General features: G+C 54.6%; 11 protein-coding genes across 18 annotated transcripts; 6 read left to right on the top strand and 5 right to left on the bottom strand.

Moving 5' to 3' along the window:
• The first annotated feature begins 111 nt into the window (after positions 1–111).
• H257_02642 (CMGC/MAPK protein kinase) lies at positions 112–3,079 on the top strand. Its single transcript, XM_009826373.1, has one exon. The coding sequence runs from the start codon at positions 116–118 to the stop codon at positions 3,041–3,043; it is 2,928 nt and encodes a 975-aa protein (XP_009824675.1). The 5' UTR covers positions 112–115; the 3' UTR covers positions 3,044–3,079.
• A 271-nt stretch (positions 3,080–3,350) lies between these two features.
• On the bottom strand, positions 3,351–4,469 carry H257_02641. 2 transcript variants are annotated; one of them, XM_009826371.1, is made up of 4 exons: positions 4,355–4,469; positions 4,033–4,306; positions 3,817–3,977; positions 3,351–3,761 (listed from the first exon to the last, which is right to left on the bottom strand). In XM_009826371.1, the coding sequence occupies exons 1-4, from the start codon at positions 4,439–4,441 to the stop codon at positions 3,477–3,479; spliced, it is 807 nt and encodes a 268-aa protein (XP_009824673.1). In that variant the 5' UTR covers positions 4,442–4,469; the 3' UTR covers positions 3,351–3,476. The 2 variants fall into 2 exon arrangements, with proteins under 2 accessions (XP_009824673.1, XP_009824674.1); XM_009826372.1 differs by having other exon boundaries at positions 3,351–3,977.
• A 139-nt stretch (positions 4,470–4,608) lies between these two features.
• Positions 4,609–8,069, top strand: H257_02640 (hypothetical protein; the record flags this gene model as incomplete). The annotated part of the gene is made up of 8 exons (XM_009826370.1): positions 4,609–5,032; positions 5,118–5,206; positions 5,299–5,697; positions 5,743–5,826; positions 5,991–6,167; positions 6,258–6,638; positions 7,230–7,841; positions 7,938–8,069. The coding sequence occupies 8 exons, from the start codon at positions 4,609–4,611 to the stop codon at positions 8,067–8,069; spliced, it is 2,298 nt and encodes a 765-aa protein (XP_009824672.1).
• Positions 8,070–8,159: 90 nt separating this feature from the next.
• On the bottom strand, positions 8,160–9,004 carry H257_02639. Of its 2 annotated transcripts, XM_009826368.1 has the most exons (3): positions 8,657–8,991; positions 8,320–8,592; positions 8,160–8,263 (listed from the first exon to the last, which is right to left on the bottom strand). In XM_009826368.1, the coding sequence occupies exons 1-3, from the start codon at positions 8,961–8,963 to the stop codon at positions 8,193–8,195; spliced, it is 651 nt and encodes a 216-aa protein (XP_009824670.1). In that variant the 5' UTR covers positions 8,964–8,991; the 3' UTR covers positions 8,160–8,192. The 2 variants fall into 2 exon arrangements, with proteins under 2 accessions (XP_009824670.1, XP_009824671.1); XM_009826369.1 differs by having other exon boundaries at positions 8,160–8,592; positions 8,657–9,004.
• Positions 9,005–9,108: 104 nt separating this feature from the next.
• H257_02638 (hypothetical protein) lies at positions 9,109–9,649 on the bottom strand. Its single transcript, XM_009826367.1, has one exon. It carries the CDS (start codon positions 9,538–9,540, stop codon positions 9,229–9,231), a length of 312 nt encoding a protein of 103 aa, XP_009824669.1. The 5' UTR covers positions 9,541–9,649; the 3' UTR covers positions 9,109–9,228.
• Positions 9,650–10,029: 380 nt separating this feature from the next.
• H257_02637 lies at positions 10,030–10,827 on the top strand. 2 transcript variants are annotated; one of them, XM_009826365.1, is made up of 4 exons: positions 10,030–10,218; positions 10,283–10,381; positions 10,441–10,539; positions 10,596–10,827. In XM_009826365.1, exons 1-4 carry the CDS (start codon positions 10,084–10,086, stop codon positions 10,719–10,721), a joined length of 459 nt encoding a protein of 152 aa, XP_009824667.1. In that variant the 5' UTR covers positions 10,030–10,083; the 3' UTR covers positions 10,722–10,827. The 2 variants fall into 2 exon arrangements, with proteins under 2 accessions (XP_009824667.1, XP_009824668.1); XM_009826366.1 differs by having other exon boundaries at positions 10,441–10,827.
• Positions 10,828–11,051: 224 nt separating this feature from the next.
• Positions 11,052–13,626, top strand: H257_02636 (hypothetical protein). The gene has a single exon (XM_009826364.1). It carries the CDS (start codon positions 11,063–11,065, stop codon positions 13,610–13,612), a length of 2,550 nt encoding a protein of 849 aa, XP_009824666.1. The 5' UTR covers positions 11,052–11,062; the 3' UTR covers positions 13,613–13,626.
• Positions 13,627–13,736: 110 nt separating this feature from the next.
• H257_02635 (hypothetical protein) lies at positions 13,737–16,370 on the top strand. Its single transcript, XM_009826363.1, has one exon. The coding sequence runs from the start codon at positions 15,251–15,253 to the stop codon at positions 15,602–15,604; it is 354 nt and encodes a 117-aa protein (XP_009824665.1). The 5' UTR covers positions 13,737–15,250; the 3' UTR covers positions 15,605–16,370.
• Positions 16,371–16,623: 253 nt separating this feature from the next.
• H257_02634 (hypothetical protein) lies at positions 16,624–17,900 on the bottom strand. Of its 5 annotated transcripts, XM_009826358.1 has the most exons (7): positions 17,555–17,896; positions 17,389–17,496; positions 17,227–17,336; positions 17,033–17,173; positions 16,920–16,977; positions 16,784–16,872; positions 16,624–16,730 (listed from the first exon to the last, which is right to left on the bottom strand). In XM_009826358.1, exons 1-7 carry the CDS (start codon positions 17,888–17,890, stop codon positions 16,646–16,648), a joined length of 927 nt encoding a protein of 308 aa, XP_009824660.1. In that variant the 5' UTR covers positions 17,891–17,896; the 3' UTR covers positions 16,624–16,645. The 5 variants fall into 5 exon arrangements, with proteins under 5 accessions (XP_009824660.1, XP_009824661.1, XP_009824664.1 ...); XM_009826359.1 differs by having other exon boundaries at positions 16,920–17,173; positions 17,555–17,900; XM_009826362.1 differs by having other exon boundaries at positions 16,624–16,872; positions 17,555–17,900.
• A 118-nt stretch (positions 17,901–18,018) lies between these two features.
• Positions 18,019–19,073, bottom strand: H257_02633 (hypothetical protein). Its single transcript, XM_009826357.1, has 2 exons — positions 18,471–19,073; positions 18,019–18,418 (listed from the first exon to the last, which is right to left on the bottom strand). Exons 1-2 carry the CDS (start codon positions 18,930–18,932, stop codon positions 18,083–18,085), a joined length of 798 nt encoding a protein of 265 aa, XP_009824659.1. The 5' UTR covers positions 18,933–19,073; the 3' UTR covers positions 18,019–18,082.
• Positions 19,074–24,206: 5,133 nt separating this feature from the next.
• On the top strand, positions 24,207–25,734 carry H257_02632 (hypothetical protein). The gene has a single exon (XM_009826356.1). The coding sequence runs from the start codon at positions 24,270–24,272 to the stop codon at positions 25,680–25,682; it is 1,413 nt and encodes a 470-aa protein (XP_009824658.1). The 5' UTR covers positions 24,207–24,269; the 3' UTR covers positions 25,683–25,734.
• Positions 25,735–26,405: the final 671 nt, after the last annotated feature.

Here is a 26,405-nt window from a genome sequence, read left to right as displayed (position 1 = left end):
ACCACATTGTTTTGAACGTTGGCCAATACTAACATCAAGTCAATCCAATCTTGCAATATGATTGGTCCATTATTGAACTGAAGAACGCCGTCATTGGTCATTTCCCATTGACAAGATGGAGTCGGCGGCGACAATCCCCGCAACGGAAGCGGCGGCTAGTTCGTCGGCTACCGATCGACGGCTAGAGCAATTGCCCATTCAATGGGAAGGTTACTTGAGGAAACGAGGGGACTGGCTGCCGCGATGGGACTACTACCTGGTTGTTCTGGACGGACTCCGCGTGAGCTACTACGACCGGCTCGACGGCCCGCCGGCCAAACCGCACGCGCCTTCGCTTCTCGTCGCGAACCACACGACTTCGTCTCACCCATCTTCATTGCCCAACAAGGTACGAGGTAGCGGCAGCATCGCCAAGCCGCGTGGGGTGTACACGATCCAGAGCTTCCACCAGGACACGGAACAAGCCAAGGTGTTCAAGTTCAGCCTCACGATGGTGGAGAAGCAGCGCGTGATGCATTTCCAAGTCGATTCGAGTCTCGAGTTGGTCTTGTGGAAGCAAATGATCAAGGCGGCTGTGGACCAAGATGTGGTTCGTCGCAACTGTCACAAACCCACCACCGAGAGCCCATCGCCAGCTCTAAACGACTCACCACTGCCACCGTATGCCGTGGACCTGGCTGCGCTGTACGATGCCTACGGGGACGTGTGTCGTCAAGTGGGCAACTTTGCGATGCTCCTCCCCTGCCTCCACCCGAACGTCGTCGTCACGTCCAACTACCCGCCATGCGTCCCCATGTCGGGAACGTTCCATGGCCTCGGGTGGCACACGGGGTTTCTCAAGTACATGACGACGCTGCACGACGCAGTGGACATGAGCCACTTCCGGGTCACGTCCATGGCCCGGGAAGGCGACCTCGCCGTCGTGTCGGGCAAAGAAACGCTCGTGAACAAAGCCAACAAGCGGCGGTTCCGCCAGGTGTGGCGCCATGAGCTCCGGTTTGAAGTCGACGGTCGTGTGAGCCACATCAACATCATGGGCGACTCGGTGGCATCCTCGGTGGCCTTTTCGAGCGGCGCCACCGGTCCGGCGCTGCTGGCCATCAAGGACAAGTCGGCGGCGGCGGTCCCCACGAGCGTCTCGTCTCCACCGGGGGAGCTCCGGGTCGTATGTGTGTCCGCCGAGGGGCTCAAGGCGAAGAAGACTGCCGCCCCCACCGTCAAGTTTGCGCTCACTGGGTTTCCGCACTTGATGGTCAAAGGCGGCGCCGACAAGCAGCAGCAGCAGCAGCCGCTGGCGTTCCAACCTACGGTTTACAGCACCCGTCTTCCTGCTACAATCGTGCCACTCAAGGATAGACAGGGTCATGCAACAGCGTATGCCGTCTACTGGGCCGAAACGGTGGACTTGAACTTTTCAGGCGCGGTGCCCGGCACGGTGTCACATTTGTTTGTCGAAGTGTGGGTGGATGGGTTCTTGGGCGACGAACTGGTGGGGGTCACGCGCATCAACTTGGCGTCGGTGCTAGCGTTGTCACATGACGCCACGTCCGACGAAGAGCTCGCTCTGGGACAGATTCCCCAGTGGTATGACCTCGTCAAGCCCGAAGTGTACTCCAAGGCGGAAAATCCCAAGACCGCCACCACAGTCGGCCGTCTCCAGCTGAGCTTGGCGTTTTTCTCACGAGAAGACAGTGTCGCAGATGTGGTGGCCTCGCCGAGTCGCGGCCCCCGCAAGAGTCTGGACCGCCTCGCGCAGCTGCATCTTGTCGCCACGTCATCGTCATCGTTGAAAGCGCGTTCGTCCAGCAGCAACTTGATGGACCCTCGCCGCCTTTCGTCGTCGGACGAGATGGACCTGCACGCCATGCACAACTTCACCGTGTCAGGCACCAAGTTTCGAATCTACTCGCGGTACCAACTCATCCGGGCCATTGGCCACGGCGCGTACGGCGTCGTGATCGCCGCCAGTGACCAAGTGACGGGCAACGCCGTGGCCATCAAGAACATCCCCAAAACGTTCGACGACCTCGTCGATGCCAAGCGCATCGTGCGCGAGATTCGGCTCATGCGGCACTTGACCCACCCGAATATCGTGCACGTGCTCGACGTGATGCGGCCGCCGTCGCTCGCCAAGTTTGAAGATACGTACATCGTCACAGATTTGATGGAAACGGACCTCCATCGCGTTGTCCAGTCCCCCGAACCATTGGAATGCGACCACATTGCGTACATGACGTACCAACTGCTCGCGGCCGTTCGGTACATGCACTCGGCCAACGTCCTCCATCGAGATATCAAACCGTCCAACGTCCTCGTGAACCGCGACTGCCTCGTTAAAGTGTGCGATTTTGGCCTCGCCCGAGGGATTTCGTCGTCGTCGTCTGTCAACGCATCGACGCCGAGTAGTAGTACTAGTAGTACTAGTAGTAGTACGCACGGCGAGCTGCTCGACGTGACCCCCGACGCCGCCCTCACCGAATATGTCGTCACACGATGGTACCGCGCGCCAGAACTCCTCTTGAGCTCCAAGTACTCGTACCCCGTCGACACGTGGAGCGTCGGGTGCATTGTCGCAGAAATGTTCAACCGTACCGCGCTGTTTCCTGGCCACGACCATGTCCACCAGCTGCAGCTCGTCACGTCCGTCCTCGGGTCTCCGTCGGTGGCAGACCTTGGCTTTGTCACCAACGAAAAGGCCAAGCGGTGGCTATCCAAGCAGGCGACCCAGGTGCCGCGCCCGTGGACATCGGTCGTGCCGTCCGCCCCGCCCGACGCGATCGATCTGCTGCAAAACCTGCTCAAGTTTGATCCCCGCCAACGGATCAGTATCGACGACGCGCTTCGGCATCCATTTGTGGCGCCCTACATGGACGACGACGCCGAAGTGCTGGCACCGATGCCGTTTGACTTTTCATTTGAGCAGCTGGACCCGCTCGACAAACCTGCCCTCCAGCGCCTCATCTTTCAAGACGTGTGCCATTTTCACCCCGATGCCCTCGACGAATTGACGGCAGCTACTAGTACTACTAGCACGACGTCATAATATCACACGAGTCAAATGTACGTGATGAGGACGGGGTTTTGTCGTCGTGTTTGTGCTTGTCGAGGTGAGGTCGAGTGGATGGACAACATGAGACATCGTCTAGGTTGATGCATAGAGGATACTATAACGCTAGGATGAATGGACTGTGTGTGTCTGCCAGAGGATCCAGATTTGGTGATGTGAGGGAGTGCTTGGTTGTGAGGTAGATAACGTTAGTTGCAACTACTACGGCGTCCAGTGAAACTAGTATATTACCACGCTTGGTGCACTTTAGTACTGTCCTTGTATAGAAAAATGTAATCAAGGGTGGCCATGTAACTCAAAGTTATGAGGCTAGACTACACTGTGAAGACTACAAGCCAGGTTCAACTAACTAGTAACTGGTGGGCAGTACAAACGTTAGATACTGTATGCCAAGTTTGGCGTTGTATGGTCAATATCGCCACCATGATACGAAAGCCAAGGCCACGACTACTAGTACCACGGAAACCAACAATCGATAGTACAAGGCCACGTATGACGGCGCGGCAGACTTGGCATCGGGCGGATACTGCCGTCGGCTGACGATGACCCGAATGTCGAGATACATGCTGTACGTGACGCCCCAAAGCACATACTCATGGGCTTGACGATCGATGCGAACGACATCGGTGGACGGGTGCGGGAGGTACAGGCATGGAAACGTCACTGACCCTAATGGCAGGTTCGCCAAGATGGGCTGTACACACAGGCTTACAATCATCAACATTACACCCAACGTGTGATGTATGTACATGCAGACATCGCGGGACGGCGCGCTGAAGGTATGGACCGATGGGGTAGAAGAGGGTACGTAGAGGCGCGTCGGCAAGTGCCAAGGACGACACCCACAACACGTCGCTCACTTCAAGAGGTTGCAGCACACACGTCGATGGCTTTGTCGCAAGGAGGAATACTACAACATGATCGCGTGAGATGTCCATGAGCTAGCTATCGAAAGGAAGCATTGCCAAAAGTGTGCACGACCAGCCCATTGCGCGCCGCGAGCCGGTCGTCCAACTGCCCCAACACTTCAGCGTGAGTGAGGTCCACCCCCACTTCCTCCATGGTTTCCCGCCGCGCTGCATCCAATGCCGACTCGCCAGCCTCCACGCGTCCACCTGGGAATGCAATGTGGCCACTCCATCGGTCCCTAGGATTGATCGCCCGCCGAATGAACAACAGCTCAAGAGGATCCGTGGCCTTGGTCGACGGGCACGCGAAAATCGCCGCGACACTTGCAGTCTACTATGTCGCCATGAGCGGACACATCTATGCAGAAGGAAATCGTACGCGCGTTCCATGCAGTATGTGCCTTGTCGGTCGTCGAGCGGACTGTTGGACCATGGTGATCTTCAACTTCTCCGCTGTCAGGATCATGGTTCACGGTCAAACCGACAATCCAAAGGACAAATCTCAATTAAATGTTACTTCGAAACACTAATTTTGGTACTTTTTTCATCCAAAATAAGTAAAATGGACAAAAACGCCAAACGTCGCGACCCCAGTTTCGATTCCCGCGACGGTTGGCACAACGCAGCTACACCATGCGATTCCAGCACGCCCAAGCGACAGTGAACCAGCACACGGAGATCGTGACGGCATGCTGCTGGACCCCCGAGAACGACGTGATCACATGCAGTGACGACAACACGATCGTGCGGTGGCGCATGGACGGCGAGGTGGTCGGGAAGGTGACGTCCGTGGATACGTTCGTGACTAGCGTGGACTGGGTCCCGTCCGTGGGGAAGCAAAGCGCGGACATGTTTGTGATCGCGTGCACGGACGGTACCTTTCGCATCATGTCGAAGAATGGCCGCGAAGAGAAAAAGGTGCAAGCATCGGATGCCGGCGCGATCATTTCGCTCAAGTGGAACTACGACGGCACGGCGCTTGTGACCGCGGGCGAAGACGGATCTGTCAAGGTGTACTCGCGTAGTGGCAACCTTCGATCGACGTTGGCCAACACTGGTATCATCTATACTGTCATGCTTCCTGCAAGAGTTTATCATTTCATCATGACTCAATATTCATCGTACCCCTCGTCTCCCCCCAGGAACCGCCGTGTATGCTGTATGCTGGGGGCCCGACAACGATCAAATTCTCTTTACCAACAGCAAGAACCTCGTTATCAAGACCATTCAAGTACACCCCCCCTTGTATTGCATTCGTTGCCTTCTCCTTGATGTGTGCGCGTCCAGAAGCTATTAACTTGTGTATTTGCGCCTGCCTTGTAGGTTGGCCGCAAGGACATCCAGTGGAAAGCGCACGACGGCCCCATCCTGTGCATTGACTGGAATCCGATCAACAATCGCGTGATTTCTGGCGGCGAAGACCGCGTGTTCCGCGTGTGGGATGGATTTGGGCGGCAGTTGTACCAGAGTCCCGTGTGTGAGCACGTGATCACGAGCATCGCGTGGAGTCCCAAGGGTGACATGTTTGCCGTCGGCGCATTCAACATGCTCCGTCTCTGTGACAAAACTGGGTGGTCATACTGCCGCGAACGACCCAAAGCGGGGTCGCTCATGGACATTGCGTGGGCGTCGGATGGCACGCAGCTCGTGGCGGCCGGCGGCAACGGGTCGACCTTGTTTGCGCAAGTCGTGGACCGCCATTTGCAGTGGAACAAGATTGAAGTAAGCAGAACGTTCTTGGAACGTTCGTCACCGCGGCGGTGTTAGGTGACGCTGAAAGACCCCCGGAAAATCCACGTCCACGACGTGCTCAATGAAACCGTCGAAGAACTCGACTTTGTCCGAGATCGGGTACGAACAACCGACCCTGTTTTTGTCCACTTTGCCGTGGGACGTCCCTGTTTTTGTCACGAGTGACGTTGGACGTCCCTGTTTTTGTCATGGGTGGCTGCTGGCGTCCCTGTTTTTGTCACGAAAGGGCGATTCGTGTCGCCGGCTTGACTTTACAGTTGTAGGTGATTGAAATGTCCCTCGGGTATGGCTTTCTCATCGTGTGCACGGCCACGCAATGCTTTATCTACAACTTTCAAAACTGGAACACGCCGCACATTTTCGACTTGCGCGCAGCCGTCAACTTTATCCTGCAAAGCGAATGCCACTTTCTCACAGTCGACAACTTTCACGGCATCCAAGTACTGTACACCTACTATTAGTACTACTATTAGTACTACTACTACTACCATCTCACGAGACATGGCCATGCTCGCAAAACGCGCTTGTAGGTGTACTCGTACGAAGGCCGAGCGATTTCCAACCCCAAGTTCAACGGCATGCACGTCGAGTTCCTGCATCGGCACACCGTCTCCCTCAGCATCGACACCGTGTCCATCCTCGATCACTCGGACCGCAAGACCATCCGATCCTTCGACATCAACACGGGCAAGGCGCTGCCAATCACGTTCACGCACTCGCTGGACGTGGTCGAGCTCGCCCTGTCCCACTACGGCCCCAGCACGGACCGCAAGCTGCTCTTCATCGACAACAACCGCGACTTGCATCTCACGCGGCTGTCCCACAAGGGGTCGTTCAAACTGCAAGCCCAAGTGGACTCTGCCGCATGGAACGACTCGTCCGAGATGCTCGTGGCTCTCTCCGATGCCAAGGTAAACAGATCAACACCCAAAATCAACCCATTTTACACCTCTAGCTATCAACCCCATCTTGTGTGAGGATTTGCTACTATGTACTGGACGACTGAACTAGTATTCCTGCCATTGTATTTACTCACCAGCTACTATCAATGTGTGACTGTGATAAGGATCTATCTACACGTGATGTGGCAAACATATATACTGGTATTGTGGATATGTCGCCGCCGAATCGAATCACGAATCGATGCTATTGGCTAATCTACTTTTGAGTGGATGGTTTGATTGGCTGTTATAAAAGAACAAGTATGTTCAACCAATCAGAACTCTATCGTGGATTAGACAAACCACTTGAATCGAATCGAATCACGAATTGACGCTATTGGCTAATCTAATTTTGAGTGGATGGTTTGATTGGCTGTTAAAAAAGAGACAAGTATGTTCAACCAATCAGAACTCTATCGTGATGCAATGTGGATATTAGACAAACCACTCGAAGTTTTGCAAGTTTACTGTTATTGAAGCAAATTCACAATAATTCATACTGATCTGCCCCTTCCTTCTCTTGGACCGATTGAGTTGACACCAAAATGTGTGTGTATGTAGGTGCTGTGCTGGACGTACCCCAATATGGTGTACGTGGACCGGACGCTCCTTCCAGACGTGATCGAGTCCAAGGACGGAGCGGACTTTCAAAAGCTCGCGAGCATCACGTCGTTTGTGGGGCCGCGGTTCACCGTGCGCCGGACGGACGGTGCCCTCCTCGCGGGCGCCGTGTCTCCGTACCCGACCGTCTTGTACGAGTTTACAAGCGCCAACGACTGGGACAAGGCCGTGCGCCTCTGCCGCTTCGTCAAGACCAAGGGCCTCTGGACGTGCTTGGCGGGCATGGCGCTGCACAAGCGGCACCTTGACACGGCCGAAGTCGCGCTCGCGGCCGTCGAGTCAGTCGACAAATTGCACTTTGTCCTGTACGTCAAGAACCTTGTGAGCGAGGAGCGGCGGATGGCCGAGCTGGCGCTGTACGCTGGCGGCGCCGTCGACGAAGCCGAGGCGATTCTACTGCAGGCGCACCCGACGCCGTTGGTGTATCGAGCTATCAAGATGAACATCCGTCTGTTTCGATGGGACCGCGCGTTGGACCTGGCCATCAAGTACACGACCGCGGGCGGTACGCATGTGGACACGGTGTTGGCATATCGCCAGCGCTTCTTGGCGGTACGACTGGTTCAACACTCATGACGTGGCAGCACCAGAGACACGAATGAACAGTACTACTACTAGTAGTACTACTAATCGTTCGTGATCACGTAGGCCAACAAGCTCGACGAAACAGACAAGAAGTTTTTGCAATACATGCAGCAATTCCCTGTGGACTGGGACAAAATCTCGGCGAAAAAGGTCGCCGAGCGCGAAAAAGAAGTGGCCGGCGGCCGGCGAAAGTAGAAGGACACGCAATCGCGAAGAAGATCACATGCCCCGACGACGACTCATGCATCCAGTCGTGGCCGAGTGTTGTTACTAAATGGGACGAGAGGAATATAGAGGATGTTGTATGGATTCATAGTATTAGCAGCCGCAGGATTCAGCGGTCGCGGTATCCTTGGGGCTCGGCGCGGCCACGAGCTTGATGTCCACGACTACACACGAGTTGAGAGATGAACATGGGAAACACGAGAAATGGGAATGGTCGTACGGTTGGATTCGCCGGGGGCGGCCGTGTCTTCCAAGCCGGGCAACACCGTCGCGAGCTTGCGGAACAGCGCTTTGATGTTGTGCCCGGCCTTGGCGCTGGTCTCGATGAACATGACGTTGTCCTCCTTGGCCTTGTCCGCGCCTTCGTCTATTGACACCTGGCGCCTGTCGGCAATGTCTGTTTTGTTGCCCACAAGCATGATCACCACGTCTTGGCCTCGTTCCGCCCGCACGTCTTCGATCCACTTGGACGTGTTGAGGAAAGATGCGCGATCTAGTAGTACATGTGTGATGACACGACACGTGGTGGAAGGCGACATGAGGTAGGGTTTCCTTACTGGAGATGTCGTACACGACGACCGCCACCGACGAGTCGCGGATGTAGCTAGGAATCAAACTGCGGAACCTTTCTTGACCCGCCGTGTCCCACAGCTGCAACCGCACCGTGCGATTCTCGAGATACATGGTCTTGGAGAGGAAATCAATCCCAATCGTCGCCTGGTACGCGTTGTCGAACGTGTCGTACATAAACCTCGTGATCATGGACGTCTTCCCAACGCCTTGGTCCCCCAGGAACACGAGCTTGTACTTGGCCAGCGGCGTGATGGCCGCCGGCTTCTCTTGCGGGGCAGCTGCTTCACTCATCGTCGATGGTGACTGCGTTGGGGTTTTCTGTCTCTCTCCGCAGGGGCGGGATCTGATTGGAGGAAAAAAGATGCTTGGGAGTATAAAAAACATTAATTTATTTTTCATACTAAGTTTAAGTTTATAATCGTTTTTTTAAATTACGCGGAAAACTGTCGTTATGTTCACCACCATTCTCTCGAACAACACTTTCATAGTCATGCGGCTCGGCGAGTTTATGTGGGCGAAGCGGTACCAAGTGCTGTTCTTGTCCCAAGTGTTCACACTAGTTGGCATATACGCCCATCGGTTTGGGTACCTGGATGAATACCTCAAGTTCCTCGAGGACGATGAAGTCAAGAGCGTGCCAACGCTCCCGGTCCAGCGACAGCCGCAAGGACGCGATGCGATTTGGAAAAAGGCCATGGAGCTGCCTGCTGCTACAGAGGTCAAGCCTAATGCGGCAAAGAAGGAAGCATGAAGGACGACCTGAGGTATCGAAGTGAATCCACCACCGTCGTCCACGATAGCGTACAGCCATATGACCGTCAATGGTCACGAGCACCCAGGAAGTTTTCCAAGCCGAGGATGCATCCATCGTATTGCTTTAAAAGTTCCTATTCATTGTAACTGAGTTAGATACCATCGACGTATTCCTCTACGCTACTTTCACATGACTCATTAGGACTTTGCAGGAGTGGCCCCATGATGATTTTCACAGAATTGATTGTTCGTGTTCAACTTCGCGACTCATACCGCCAGCTAACGTGGCTCTGGTGTTGTGTTTCCTTTCATCCAAGCCACTTACACTACTGCCTGTCGATGTGGTCATGCCATTAGATCATCACATTCCTTCACTCGCTCCCCTAGTTGTTGCTTCACGGACAGCTTGATGCGATGAGCCCTTTCATCCAAAATGAGAAGTGTTCAAAGGGACAATTTAAATGAACCAATCAAGCAAATCATCATCCGGTTATAATCAGGCAACATCCGGAAGAAATGACCTAATTTTGTTCTAAAAAAGGTACATATTTCTAGGATATCATTGTACAGTAAAGCGATGTGTAAACTGTACTAACTAGTACTACTACAGTAGTACTAGTATGTCCTACACGAGTGCACTCGAATTTCTCAACGCAACATGTCACGGCTCGGCAAGAAGGAGCGGGTAGACCGGTCTCAGATCAACTACTCCCTCGTCGAGGGGGCCGCCATGAACGACATTGCCAAGCTCGACGCAGCATTGGAGCAAGGTGCCGAGGTCGACTGCCGCTACGTACTGTACAGTCGTCCACATATGCCATCAGAGTCATTCGACTTACATTGCTATGTTTGCCTAGGAAGGATTCACGCCGCTGTATCTGGCCGTGATGAAAGGATATACGAAGGCGGCCCGTCGACTCTTGCTTCACGGCGCCGGAACCGAAACACTATGCAATGTACCGCCGCCTCTTCTATGTCTTTCTTTGAGCGAAGAAGCATGATGCCATTCGACTAGAAACACCGAACAGCCATTATGATTGCGGCAAGTCGTGGGCAGAAGCGATCGGTGAAGTTACTTCTGGAACACCATGCTGACGTTCATCGGACAGACGAAGTGCGACCAACCAGCACTTGACGATTTCAACCTGACCTTGTGTGTTTACGTTCTAGTGTGGGGCTACAGCGAAACAATTAGCGCTCAGGAATGGACATGCCGACGTGGCAGCGCTGCTGCTCGAAGCGGAAAGCGCCAATGCGACTCGGGATTCTCGCCTTCGCGCGCATCTGCTGCCATAATATTCCCCATTTATCTCAACCTTGCCAATCCTTGTCGTTGTTCATGGGGACGACTCCATCGATCATTCTCACTAACGTTAAGTTGGGATCATCTATTGAGCCGAGCATTCCTCGTGTCACAAATATGAAACCGCCATGCATATGCCGGATACGTGGCTAGTCGTCCGGATAATGGAACGGTTTCAGGCCTTGATTCTATATATCTTTGCTTGGTCAGGCGGTTGTTCTAGGCAGATTCGACCAATAAGAGCCGCGAAGGAGTCCGAATTGGGCATAGATCGGGGCAGGGTAGCCCAAGGGGCATGGATGCTCCAGTTTCTTTATCCAGTTGAGAATCCGACATGAAGGACAACACTGGTGCAGCCACTAGCCCGACCACCGCCAACGCTACCGCAGTCCTGTCGATGTCATCGCGCAAGGCCAAGCGGTCCCGGGCTCTGGCCTTAGCCCTTGTCGACAACAATAACCGAAAAACGCTCCTCTTGGACGAAGCATCGACGCCCACTGTGTGCAGCAGCACCGACTGCATGTTGTCGTCCTCTGATGCCGCGCTAGTGGCTACCGCTGAAGCCCAAAGCAAGCGAGGCCTCGATAGCAACAACAACGACGAGTTTGGGAGCCACGTGCTGGGCAAACGCGCCTTCGTGCACGGTGTAATGTCAAACAACACGACCACTGCCACGGCCAGTACATCCTGCAGCAGCTACAAGGAAGCGCTGCTCTTGCACACAACAGCTTCATCCAACTTGCACAGCTCCGCGTGGTCCACCTCGTCGACGACGGCAGCGGCGATGGCGAACATAATGTCTCCAACTCCATCCGAATGTGGCACGGTGTCGGCGCCGATGTCACCCATCGACAACAATTATCAGAGTCCCCTCAATTCGAACGACAACCAACACGTGTCGTCAACGTCCAGTCCCGTTCCACCAGAGAAAGAACGAGAGACTAAAACTGCTTGGGCCACAGACCGAGCGTTGCCCCCCCCGCCACTGCCACCAAGCTCTCCTCCGTCCGAGCTTTCATCCCGACAGGACAAGACGTCCGCCGCCCGATTGCATCCCCGCGCGATCCGAAGCGCCATTGCGCACGCTGCATCGCAAGGCGTGCTGACCAAAAGTTCGAAGCGAGAGATGCGCCAATCCATGCTACGCGGCGCCACACATGTGGTGTTGGAAGGCTTGCGGCAGCGATGCCACCTGCAACCCCTCGTCGCGCCCCCCACCTCCTCTGGCGACCTCCCACCCCTGCCTCCCCCGACGGAATTCGAGCGGCGCCACACCAACGGTTTGCACAAGTGCTTGAACTCCCTCGCCCCATCGCCCCAAGGAGACACGCTCAAGGCCAAACACCGCGTGCTCGTGGCACTGGATCGACTGGTGGACAAGTGGATGGTTCAACTGCATCACACATGCACAGCGTCGCTGTTTGTCGGCGGCAGCTTCTACCTCAAAGTCGACGACGCCGATTCCGACTTGGACGTGGTCGTGCTGTGCCCGGTCGAAGTGACCGCCGCCGACTTCTTCACGACGCTGCCCTCGCTCTTGTCAACCTCTGCATCCGTGGACCATGTCGTGTGCATGGAGGAAGCGTACGTCCCCACCATCTCGTGCACGTTTCACGGCGACATCCACGTGGACCTGCTCTTCAGTCGGTTCTCACAGTCCGTCGTACCCAAACACCTGCCTCTGCACAGCGACCACATTCTCGTGGGTATGGACTTGACGTCCGTCCGGTCGCTCTCTGTGCCCCGCGTCGCGTCGCTCGTGCTCGACTTGGTCCCGAACCCCACGGCGTTCCGCGGCTGCCTCCGCGCCGTCCGCGCATGGGCAAAGGCCCGGGGGCTGTACTCAAACAAGGTCGGGTTTCTAGGGGGCATCTCGTGGACCGTGCTGGTCGCCCTCGTGTGCCAAATGTTCCCCCACGCTGTCGCAGGGTCCCTCCTCCACCACTTTTTTAACGTGTTGTCGACGTGGCAGTGGCCGATGCCAGTGATGCTCGCCAAGCCGTACGATGCCGGCCACGGCTTTGCGCAGTGGAGCCCCGCACTGCACGTGCACGATCGCGCGCACGTGATGCCCATCCTCACGCCGGGGTACCCGACCATGAACTCGGCGGCCAACGTCACGCACTCGACGCTGCGGGTGCTCAAAGAGGAGCTCACCCGTGGGAAGCTCGTGCTGGACGACATGGCAGGTCAGGGCCTCACGAGCCCAGTGGCGTGGGGGCCCCTCTTCGCCCCCAGCGACTTTTTCGTGCGCTACGACCACTACATCCACGTCCGCGTGGCCCCGTCTTCGGACGAGAGGTCGTCGGCGGCGGGGGACGCCGCCCAAGTCGGGTTTGTCGCGTCCCGATTGCGCAAATTGGTCGACGCGCTGCAGCTCACACACCACGTGCTCACGGTGCACCCATTTCCAAGTTACTTTGGAGCCCCGGACCACGCCTTCTTTGTCGGGTTTGAGCTCGCAACCAGTCAGACGGGCGTGGGAATGGCCGAGGGCATCGTCGCGCCGGTGCTCACGTACTTTAAGGCCACGGAATTGCACACGACCAGTCGGTCGACTAGTAGCCAACCCCCCGCTGCCTTGTCGTATATGACGTGGCAGGACTTGCCGTCGTCAGTGTTTCCCCACGGCCGCGCCCAAGCTGCCGGTGATCGAGCCAAGTACAAGCTCAGCCGCGCACATACTCTACATGTAGCAGGGTCGGTCAGTAGCATCAGCCCCCCGCCAAGTCGACTGGCACCCCCCATGAGGATGATGACCAACGACCATCGTATTCCGTACCATCACCACGAGCGATGGCATGCCAACGGAGGACGACAGCCCCCCACGCCGCCGCTACGCTTGCATCCCACCGTACAGACTTTAGTACTACATAGTAACTAATACACTATCCCCACAACTAATGTACTACAGCCCCACGATGGATGGATGGATTCTTTGCCAACCATCATCATCGTATATATATATCGTTCCTCGAACCTAGCACGTATACACATACTACCCAATTCTTCAACACACAAAAAGAACAACGTTTGCCTTAAATTTCACTATGGGACCGCTTCGACGACGCGCTGTCATCGTTGAGGTCGCTAGTTGCTGCGGTGCTACTGGTGTTTGAGATGCTGCTGGTGGTCGACGCAGTTGTTGGTGTTGGGCTGGTTGAAACCACCATGTCGTCGGTGGCATCGGCAGCGGCATCGTCGCCCACATCCGCCGCCGCCGCAACAGCGCTGTCTTGTGGAGGAACCCCTCCAGCCGCCACATCGAGCGCAACGGCGGCAGCACCGGATGGATGATCGCCCATGGTGTCATCACCATCGTCGTCGTCCAGCTTGTCGTCGTCCAAGTCGTCCAGCCCTTGAAAGTCGTCGAACTCGTCCATTGTGTTACTCAGGTGGCTTTGGTTTTCCTTCTTGGCCGGGTCATTCGACAGTGGCGACGGGGGCGGGGGGTGGTCCACACTACTCGACACCACGGGACCCACGGGACCCCCAACCCCCGCGGTGTCGCCAGACGTAGGCGGCAATGGCTGTGGTGGTCCTTGGACAGACTTGGGTGGCGGCTCCTGCTTGAGTTGTGAAGCCACCACCCGTTGGTGCACCATGGCGTCTGTCAACTGTTTGGTAAACTCGCCGGGAACTGCGGCGGATTGCTGTTGCTGCTGCTGCTGTTGCTGCTGTAGTTGTTGCTGCTGCAACGACACTTCGTGCACCTTGCGCACCAGCGGGACGATGCTGTCGACGATAAACGTCTCGATGGCCTGCAGCACGTTGGGTTCCCGCGGTTGCGGCGCCGACGCTTCCGTCTCATTGAGCACGACCATGGCATAGTGAATATTTTGCTTCATGCTTTCAGCCTTGGACGTTTGTCGCGATCCAGACTGCGCCGCCATGCACAAGATCTGGTACGCCTTTTTCAGCTGCTCAAAGTACTTGGCTTTGAGGTCTTGAACTTTGGCCCAGTAGACCGCCGCCGTCGCGGGGGTCATCGAAGGCGCCCCACCAACGCCCACAGTCGTCGCTGTGGTTGTGGTGGGGGTGGTGGTCGTCCCCGTTGCCGCGCTGGGTTGCGGCGTCGCGGCAGTGCCGTATACTGACTGGGGCGTCGACACTTGTTGCTGTTGTTGGGGCGTGCCAAAGGCAGTGGCCACATTCGTCATGGACGACTGGCGGGAAAGTTGTCCTCCCCCCGTTGGATCCATATGCTGTTGTTGCTGTTGGGGGGTGTACCCGCCAGTGGACGGCGTGGCGCCGCCCCCAAACGACTTCATGGGGGGTTGCGATGGAACGGAAGGTTGGCCAAAGAACGACGCTGCGTGCTGTGGCTGCATGAGCCCGCCATTGTACCCCCCGTGGTTGTGCATGGAGCTCATGGACATGATCACCTGCTGGTACGTGGCACACTGCTTCTTGACCGCGCCGTTCTCTTGCTGCAGCTGGAAGATCATGAGCCGTTGGTTCCACATGATTTCCACGAGCTTTTCCATCGGTTGAAACTGCATGCGTTGGCAAAACTCTTGGTATGACAAGTTGCCTGGCGCGGCCGCGTGTTGGAATGGATTGCCGCCAGTGTTGGCCATCATCTGCTGCTGCTGCTGAAGCGCGGCTTGCTGCATACTCGTGCCATTGTCGTGAAAAAACGGCACGTTGTTCTGCGACAGTTGGCGCTGCAGCATGTGCTGCTGCTGCTGGGCAAACGAGTTGGCCATGGCATTGGTCGGAGCGATGCCAGCGGAGGCGGTGGGTGGCGGTACGCCTGCCTTGTTGGCGGCCGATGGGTGGCTGTTGTTGGCCGTTGCAGCAGCATCTGAATGGGGTGGGGTGTTGTTCATCCGTTGGCTCATGTCGATGCGGGCCATCTCGTTCTGGGACTTGATCATGTACTCTTCACGATTGGTGCTGGTCGTGGCAATCTGATGCTCGGTCCGAGCAGCCATGCGCTGCAACGTCGTGTCGTCGATTTTGGTTCCATGGAGCTGCTTGTACCGCACGTATAACGCTTGCATGGCGGTACGTCGCATGGTCGGATCGGGATATGGTACGGTATCCGTCGTGGACGATGCCGGAGCAGTGCTGGGATGGGTGTTCCCGAGCCCTGATCCTGTAGCCGCCTGTGTGGACTGAGTAGGCGTGGCAGAGAGTGAAGCACCTGAATACGAACGCTGCAGACCGTTGCCGCCACTATTTCCTCCGCCATGCATGTTGCCTACAGTGGTGGAGGGTCCGTTTGTGGCAAATGTGTTGCTTTCGGCCGTTGTCGACGGGTTGTTGGTTGAATTACTTGCCATTCCATGCACGTTAGAGCTTGCAGCAGCTGCAGCTTGTGCTGCCTGGCGCTTCTTTGCCGCTGCTGTTGTTGACGGCGGTCGCTTTGCTTTTGGTGTGGTTGAGTCAGGTTTGGCGGCCGCAACGACAACCTTGGGCGGCGGAGCGGCTTTTGGGACGGCGGTTTTAGGTGGGGCTCTCACCCGTGCCTTCTTGGCAAGTGGGCCACCCACGGCAGATTGAACAGCGCTTTGCATCACGGTGGATTCAGGCATATACAGGTGAGCGAACGGTGCAGCACTTGAGATTCGTCGCAAGGAGGCAAGACGCAGAGAGAGCTCGCCTCGTACTTTACGTCTTCGATTCGAAGAGCTAAATGATAAATTTTAAACTGGAAACTCCTTATCTTGGTTTTAGTATACCTGTATGGTGAACGTCGACTCAGCCTAAACCTCTATCCTTTGATATGAAACATGACATTGATTGGGTAATTTGAAATGCGCGGGCAATGGTAACCAATCACGCATAACAATCGCATTGCGTTATCCGGAAATGCCAGATATACCCTTTAAAACGCATTTTCTCTGAGACCAGGGCGCCAATCACACATCCACCCAACCGAAAGCCACGTGCAGAGAAAAACTTGCCTTAACTAATATACCCCTGTGAAATGAATAATTCGACTACGGTGAGACGGCGCAACTAGACTCGGGTGTCGGCAAGACTCTTGAGCCATCCTTTACCACCGTCGGTCCTTTAGCATCGTTTTGGAACCCGTAGCAGTTACTACCTGGATCGATGGGCAGCATACAGCGCCTGGAGCTTTCGCTGGAACGTGATGTCCCCGGCAGCGAACAGAGCAACTGCGCGAGCCAACTCCTACCCAAGGTTCAGAACGCATCTAACTCGGGTTGAGTATGATATACCTCGTCGTTCACCTGGCCATGCTTTGCCGAGAGCTTGGCATTCAACTTTTCTTGGTACCTATGATGCAAGTGGTCAATGTTGGCTACATGGCGACTACATAGTGTCGACCCACGTTGGATCGTTCTCTTGGCCACTTCCATCTTGCGAAGCGTCATCACCCTGAGCCTCGTCTACAGTCGTCGCCACCAACTCCAATCCGTCTTGAATGATGTGCAGCACTTGTTCCTGCGTCAACTTTACGTTTCGTTGCACTCTACAGATTCAGTGCATCATCGCGACCGATGGCTACACCTGTGAACTCCATACTGTAGCTGAGCACGACATTGGGCTAGCGCGAGCCTGATGTCGTCGTCATCTGCGTGGCTCTCGATCGCAGAAGCAAGCACTTCGGGAGCAAGGCCATGCTTGGCCAAAATCTACATAAGTCCCGATGAATGTACCATTCAAGATGCAAAAAAGTGAACATACTTCCGTCTTGGCTTGTTCCAGCTGGACCAGGAAGGACTCTGTGAGACTATCCACATCCACAGCACCTTCTGGCCCTCGTACATCAGCAACACCCATGAGCACATGGTCCTAAATCACGAACGTTGGCTTGTGTTTGTAGCACAATGGGAGCTACATACATACATACCAGCAACAAGTGAATCGACGCCTCGAGCTCCTTAACCACAGCCATCAATGTCTCCTTTGTCAAAATAGGACTATTGATGGCATCAACTTCCGGTTCTATAGTAGTCGGCTCCTCCGCATCATCAGTGGTGCTAATCGGAACGGCTGGCTCGCCCCCATGAGACCAATACTGCTTTGTTGCCCCATAGGCAGTCAATCCTGACACCAAGATCGCTCCAACGAAAAACAAGTCGCTCTTCACATGCAGAGGTTGCGTCCACTCGCTGGGTACGTCATGACGCACCCTCGTTTGTCGTGTCGGCCACAGCAATAATGGCCGAAGGAGGCAGCGATGCATTTTAACCAACTAACCAACTGAAGGTTGGACCTACATTCTGTAAGGTAATAACAATCCATTTTTAATTTCCACATTGTTATGTTTAATACTTTATCCAAGTGTAAATTAAAACAAACTATTTTAATACCCTCAAGAGGAAGCTGAAATTGCCGGATATACAGTGTACACTAGCAGGTCCATGTGGACTCATCATCAATACAGTAGTCGCCGGAGTTCAGCTTTCGCATACACAACGTCAACGGAAGTAGCTTCCATGTGAACCATGGGTTGCACAGGAGTCCGCACGGAGAAGTCGCCACACCGGAGGACGGACATCGGAGGTCCCTGCGCAGCAGTCGCTTCATTGGTCGCTTTGGCAAAGAACCTCCTTGCACACAACGACACTTGGCCCAAGTAGGTCAGCGCATCGAGGACGGCCTTCCGCCACAATGCTTCACGGGTGCCCTCGGCTACGTCGTTGCTGGCATAGTACGCCAGCTCTCCCGCCTGCTCCATGGCCAACGTCTCAAACACCGTTCGTTGTGGCATCTACAATCGGTCATGATTCGTTGACATGCATACGCGTATCAACTACTACTACCTGCAAGAGATTCCAGGCTACCTCCCCTTCGCAATGTAATTCAACTTGGGCAGACCCGTCGTCGACGATGCATCGCAGGAGCAAGTTCACCATGGGGGTGGGGGCACGGCTACACACGTTGTACGCGGCATGTCTCATGGGCATGGCCAGGTTTCCGCTGCTCGAGATTATTTCCCTTGTCAACCGACCATGGCAGTGCTTGCAAATGCATTTCAAGATGGCGTAGCTGACGTGACACACTGCCGCCATAAACCGATGGATGCGGCGGTCGATGGTCAAGTATTGGTACATGTGAATCATCATCGTGTCCGGAGTCGTCTGCTCTGCTGCTGACTCCGTCAGCGCGTCGAGGCCACTACGAACCAACGACCGATTCCAACTCGTACTACGACACGACGATCTCGAGTACGTAATCGCGTTGTCGCAGCGAATGGTCACGGCGGTAGTATGTATTTGGACCATGTCGAGCTTGAAGCCCCGTTTGCGGACCTTCACTTTCACGCGATGGAGTACGAGGTGGACGCCCAAGGCCAGCCCGGATGGCCATCCAGCCTGGCAGCGTCGAGTCGAGTTCAACCAGAGCCCCACCACGACAACATCAGGGGCGTTCAGATCTTGCATTGTCACCTGCAGAATCATCTCGTCATGCGATGCGGTGGAGGAGGCTTTGCTGCGAATATGGTGGTACTCGTGCGCAGGGACGATGGCCAAATCTGTGACAATGCCGTACGTGGACACGAGGCGGTCCTCCAAGGCACTAGGGTGCGGCTGTGGGGGGACATGTGTTGCAAGCGGCCGTTCGGAAGGGTTTTGCAACGGAATCACATGCAGACTCGACGGGGGATGCATCGTTTCGTAATGCATGGCCATGGAGGTCCATATTGCGTTGTGGGGGTGGTGGTGTAAGGAGCCGTCTTCGTACAGCGTGGCAACCCATACAAACGTAGTGTCGTTGTCGGCAGATATGCGATACTGAACCAGCGCCTCCGTCACCTTTGGCCGCGTGTGCAGGTCGTTCCAGTCGACCTCGTTACCATGACCTCGTTTGTATTGCTCTTGTTTGAACTTGGCCAAGTGGTACTCGAATGCATAGGCAGATGTAAGAGGCGGCGTAAACTCGATCCGATGGGGAACGACCTTGAAACAAATGTCCCATACACTTGCCCAATGCACGTGCCATGCCCAGGCAGACCAAGGTACTAACACTTGCGCCATACACCAGTCGGACGCTGTTGAGGGTTGCGAGGGGGGCGGGACGAGGACGCCGTGCACGAGGACGTGGGTAGGTCGTCGTTTTTCCTGCGGATGCGGTAGGATGTCGATGCGAAGGACAAGCAGGCGGCGGCGATGTGTGGACGATGCAGTGGCTGCGACAGCGTCTGATCGTGGTGAGGATGAAACTACTGGTCGGAGGGCGTGGCACCGAATGTGGACGTAGGTGGCATGGGTACTGGTGGAAGGGGCGGCGATCGAGGTGAATTGGCCAAGTTGTCGGCGATGGTCGTCGGTGGGTTCTGGCAGCGGCACTCGAGTGACCACAACGTCGTACGCTAGAATATGGTACAGTATCGCAGACGGCACAGAAGCGATCTGTACGTTTCCAGGAGTGACGAGTGCAAGCGGTATACTGGCTGTACGATCGACAAGGCAAAGGTCGTTTGTGGCTATGGAGCCTTCGATGCATCCCACGAGTAAAATGGATGGTTGCGGATCGTCCGAAGATGGATACACAACTTGCTGAACGAGATTGTCGTCGTCCAGCGAGTCACTCGTCAAGCGCGCCACCATCCGGTCCACCAGTGCTTGCAAGGAAATAGCACGACCCATCCGTTCTTCGTTCGAGTCTAACCTCCATGTCATCAGATACAGGATGTGGCCATGGCATAGAATATTTGGATTTGCGTTGATATAGATAGAATTGGTACCTGCACCGCTAAAGCAAGTCGTGGCGGAATGGCAGAGAAAGCTATGACCTAACGTAGGTCTGGGCCGCCACACGACCCCCGCAGAAGACGCCAGCTGCCTTAAGAGCGTTTGTTTCCGCACAGTCGCGTCTTGGAATACATCCCACGCTGGAGAGTGACGTCCATTGGGGTCGCGGTTATTACTGGCGGCGCCGGTCGCGCCATACCTGCTAAATCGTGTCAACATGTCTTGGGACAGCTCCAGTAAATACGCCACGGTGGTCAAAGGGACTTGGTGGAACGCTAGTTCTTGCACGCGGGACGACCGAGGGTGGAGGTGCATGGGCGTCGGAGCTGACGCAAACTCGTCCAGGACGACACTACTGCGAGAGCACAAGCCAATCAGCGACGGGCCAAGGCGGTGGCCTTGAAAGATGGTGACCGTGGCGCCGACGCGAAGCCCCGCGCAGCGATTCGGGAGGGGGAAGTGCGCAAACAACACAACCACCGAGTGGTTTAGCTCAAACGAGTCGTCGCAGACTCGACGGGTGACTTGGCCGGTGTAGTGGAGGCTGCTAGATGACGACTGGCGATCGTAACGAGGCAACGCGCGGAAGATGTGAAGCGGCGGCAAGTGGGACGTGGGGGCGACCGACGCGTGATGCAACGTGGTGTGGGCCTCGTGGGGGGGGGTATGGGGCGAGGAGTACGAGGACGCCGCCGACGTTGTTGTGTGCAGCATGTACATATTGCACTCCTTGGCAAATACTTTGACCAGATCTGTGAGCACAATCTCTAGCCCTGGCCACAGGAACGAGTGGAACGTTGCCGTGTGGCCTGCCATGAGCACGGAAATGAACTGCCGAACCAACGGCGATGCCGGTCCTGTCGTGGGGTCGCTGGCTGCTTCGATTTCAACAAAGAAGTACTGACTGTCCAATTGGGTGGACACAGGTGAAATGGCGGCGACGCGCCCGGCCACCACGAAATTCTTGCTTTTTTTCGATGACCACGACTTGCTGGTGGCGCGTTTCGACAAGGCGCGCTGCACCGGGTACGGACCTGCATACGTAGGTCTATTGTGGGCAGGATAACAGGACGCTAGAAGAGACTGCCACGTCATATATGCTGGCAAGATTGGAATGGGCACCGTGACCAGACGATGGATGCTATCAACTTCGAGGTATGCCATGGAGCGGGTTTGGATGCATTTCCACGACGTGATGCACACTAGCTGGTGCAGCCATGCAATGTTGGGACGGAGCAGGACCAGAGGAAGGGTGACGTCGCCGTCACTGAGGTACAAACCTGGCCACGAGTTGCGAGAAAGTGTCGCGTTAGAGGTGACCACGCGACCGAGTAACATGACGGTGAGCGTTGTAGGAGTAGTTGTGGAAATGATATGCTGAGGAGGATCTTTGGCGTGGATGCAAGAGCAAGAAACTGCCTCGTCGCTGCCACAGCACCCCGACGTTTCGTGGCGTTCAAGGACTGGACATGCAGCCAACGACTGCAAGTCTCTTAAGCGAGCCAGACGGTTTCCCCTGTTAAAATCATGGTCATACGATACCCGATAGGGTAATCCTACCCTTCATGCACAACTGTACGCAAAGACGCTTGTTCGCATTCTCTCAGACCTTCGCAAAGGCGGGTCACGTACTCCGCCACGTCCATGTCCTGTTGACAATGCTCAAAGCAATTGAAACGACTATCTGATTGGTGATTAATCAACCAATCATAAAGTGAATGCATCGTTGATTCGTCAAAACACATTTTTCTGGGAGACACCAATCCTCGAATTCCTTTTTTGTTTACTAGTATCAAAGCTCAATTACTGAGTACAAGGTTACCTGTAAACCAGCTTTAGTGTCGACTCCTCGTCGTCGCAACGGGATAATAATGTAAGGACAACGACAGCGAAGTATCCCTGCGTTCAGTGGCATGATTTGAATGCTTCGGTGCCGCACGGCTTCCTCCAAGAATCTGAATTCCAAGAGTTATTGTCCAAGGCATGGAGGACGCTGGCGTCGTGAAGAGCGAATGCCAGTGTGAACGCTCCTTAATCCTGATATTCGTCAGCACCAAGTCCGAGTGCGTGACAAGTATTTAAGGGATGGGCGTTCTCGCTGGGGCAACGTCTTCCCCTTCTCATTGGAATGCGAACGCAATTCATCAGCCGAAGGAGATGCTGTACATATCCAACTTCGTGCGAGCTCAAGTATTTATTCTCATCAATATAACGCACATGGGATCCTGCGTATGTTGCCAACGGTACCCCCGAGTTTCCTAAACATCTTCACATCCATCAAAATGCTTTGAACGTTGAAAATGCCGATGTTGCTGTCACGGAGGTGTTCGAGACGATTACCAGCCCCAGGTGACCCCTGATCCACGCATTCGAACCTGGTACGTACATGTTTGCCACCAGATGAATACGGGGCGAAGGGCGGTCCTCACAGTACACCTCAATCGTTCGCAACGACGTGGTGGAGGAGGGGCCGCCGTATCGTGTGATGATTGGGTTCTGGTATCGGGATCATACGATCATATTCCGTTTGCCACGTGAACTGTTGCGATGAGCACTGTCGGTTACAAGATTAACCAATGAAATTGCTTTATTTGAGTACTCGCGTCTCATTGGCTGTGAATTGCCCAATTATGCACACCTGTCGAAAAAATGCCCGTCGATGGTGAGAGTGATGAAATCTGATTTCGAATTTTTACAATGGCAGTGCTTACTCGTCGAATACAGTCCAGGTAGGTACCTAAGACTCTTCGTTAACAATTACAATGAGGATATATATATATACTGTAGTATATCCAGTATTGCCCAACGTCCTGGCCGATTTGCAAGGCAGCACCAGCTGAAATAACTGCGCACAACTTTATGGCGTTACGACATACCGGTATATCCTCCCCGGCTTGATAGTCTACGAATCACGGGACCGTACGCCAATGCTGATATGACCTGAATCACACCGTGACTTCGATGTATGTAAGGAGTGACAGTTGGATTAGTTTTTACTTGTACGAGTAGTTCCAGAGTAGCGCCTTTGGCAGTTCGGAGTTGAAGACTGCACCACATATAATTCAAACGTGAACCGTATTTCAGAAAGACAAGTAGATGGACTCTTTCTTCTAACTCCTACTAGCGCACTACTATGTAGCATGTTAACTGCTATATGATGACTGTCATTTCGTGCGATTGTTCGATTTCGACGAAGGGGGAGAGTCGCCTTTAACCATCGGAGGTGATCAAAAGTTGCACAGCGGGGTCAGTGGGGCGTAATGTGTCCCCCAAATCCTCAGGCATACCGATATGGGTACTGTACGGGGATCGAGTAGGGGCCGAAGAGAACTTCAACTACTAGTATTATCGACGGGCTGGTTAACGTTAAGGAGTTTTTGTCCGATTATTGCGATGAGCAAACCACTAAGCCTGGGTACTGATACGAATACTACTGTACTCTAGGAGTATTTCTTGACACAAAGTAGGCGCGCTTTTCAGAAATGGTGCCATGGACGGTGTCGCCTGTGACTAACATGTGCATGTTCTGAAGCACACATTAAATAGTGTGATAGAAAGTCCCGAACGCAGTCATCGAAATCGACCTGTGGCCAATCATGGACATTGTTGCGTCACACATGTCCACAGTATTTTAAGTGTGATCGGCATACGTATTAAATTACTGTGACTGATAGACATCAAACATGGCGCCAAATGTTTAACGTAACGTTAAAATGCAAAATTGGCCGTCTAAACGCCAGGAATGCATGACGTTTAAAGGTTTAACGTCGGCCCGTGATCGTAAAGAAGCGCGCAAAAGATGAGGGGAACTTCCCCCTTTCTTTGCATCGAAAATCGTGAGGTCTCATTTTCAAAGTAACTCTGGCCATGAAAGTTGTTGTTGTGGGGTCGGGAATCGGCGGCATCTCCGCCGCGTATCACTTGGTGAAGGATGGCCATGAAGTGGTCTTGCTCGAGAAGGAAGACTACTTTGGCGGACACACATACGCGATTGAAGTGGATGGGGAGCCCGTGGACCTGGGGTTCATGATGTTCGGCGACTCGAACCCAAACATCAAGGCGTGGTTCAAGCAGTTTGGCATTACCAAGGAAGACGGGACGACCAAGACGCGCATCCCCATGTCGCTGTCCGTGGACTCGGACATTCCCGGGGACATTCAGTTTTCGTCGCGGAAGCCGTTTTCGTCGTTTTGGGAGTTGTTTTCGATCAAGAAGTGGCAAGTCATTTACGACATTTTCAAGTTCACGGTGGACTTGTTGACGATGCCCGTGACGTCCAACATCTCGACCGAAGAATGGGCCGCGTCGGGGCGGTACTCGAAGGCGTTTTTCCGCCATTACTACCTGCCGTTCGTGTCGATTCTGTGGACTGTGCCCAAGCACGACGTGATGACGCTGCCAGCGTCGCAGTTCCTTCGCTGCTTGAAGACGCACTCGAACTCGCTGTACATTCCACTGTGGCAAGTCATTTTGGGCGCATTGGGTCGCCGCGTGGACCGCCCCAAGCACTTGTGGTGGTACATTGGGTCAGCGTACAAGGCGCCGTTCTTGGAGTACTTTGAATCCAAGGGCGGTGTGCTCAAGACCAACGCCACCGCCACGTTGGTCGAAGAGGGTGGCAAGGCGGTCGTGTTGGCGTCGGGTGAGCGCATCGAATGCGACCACGTCGTGCTGGCTTCGCACGCGGACGAGAGCGCGGCGCTCCTTCCATGGTCCAAGAAGAACAAACTCATGGACTACTACTTCCACAAGAGTCATATGTACGTCCATCGCGACGAGTCGTTCCTGAGCAAGGACAAGGGCGCGTGGAGCAGCTGGAACGTCCGCATCATGGACGACGACCAGTACATTTTGACGTACTGGATGAACCGCATCCAGCACCTCAAATCGACCGACAACGTGTTCGTGACCATCACGCCAGGCGACTACAAGGGCCGCAAACCCAGCAACATTGTCCTCGACTTCCCGTGGGACCACCCCCGCCGCCTCGTGGATTGCCTGCCCCAAGATGACATCATCCAAGAGGAAGGCATCACGCTTTCGGGCGCATGGCTCGGCCGTGGATTCCACGAAGACGGCTTCGTCGCCGGCCGACGTGCCGCCGCCATCGTCAACGACAAGCAACACACCAAGACTGTGCTGTACGAAGACCCGGGCAACATCGCCGTGCCCGCCGTACCTCCTTTTGGCATGCCCCTGTCCGTGTCGACATTCTTTGCGTCCGTTGCGGCCGCCGCCGCCTTCGGCGTGTACAAGGCTGCTGAACACTACACCAAATAAACCATTTAGATTAACTGTTATTAATCGTATAAGTAACGTTACTGTCACCTGGTCACCCTCCCTTTATGTACTACTACTGTAGTACCAAGCCATCGAATGAATCACACCACTCGTGCAATGTACAATTTGATTGAATGGTAGTTACGAAGCTGTGCTGTACATACTTCCCTTTATCTGGGTATTTACGAAACAAACTACGAAACACACCTACTACTAGTAGTACTAGAGTATCATGTGGTGAAATTATGCAAGTGCCAGACCAAGCTGAGCATGAGACTTACTCCGAGTACGACGTTGCTACCATGTACAGCCTGCCAACAATCCGGTACACCCAGCAGCAATCACAGGCACGCTTCGCTCATACTATCACTGGCGTTGCAGATTGACTGAAGCAGTTCGGTGTTGGCACGACTGGAGACAATCAACTAATCCAACTGCATCAACTTCGATGTTGGTGACCCCAGGGACATGTCACTTAGCTCCAATCGAACAGTGTTAAATGCACTTCGCTACTGTACAGGTACAGTGTAACTTCATAATCATGATGTTTGTACTGCCAAGACGTCGACCGCCATGTAAATGAGGCACTGCATGCCGCGCACCTCGAGTGGCGCCATAACTTAATAATATTGTTGTTGTGCTAACAGGTCAAATATTGTTGTTGTCATAAGAGGTCCCAGTGCACGCGGAGGTGATGTCCTTAGTCTTGAACACCGACTTTGT

Source organism: Aphanomyces astaci (assembly GCF_000520075.1).
Source record: "Aphanomyces astaci strain APO3 unplaced genomic scaffold supercont1.4, whole genome shotgun sequence".
NCBI lineage: Eukaryota > Oomycota > Saprolegniomycetes > Saprolegniales > Verrucalvaceae > Aphanomyces > Aphanomyces astaci.
This window is presented reverse-complemented; position numbering and strand designations above follow the sequence as displayed.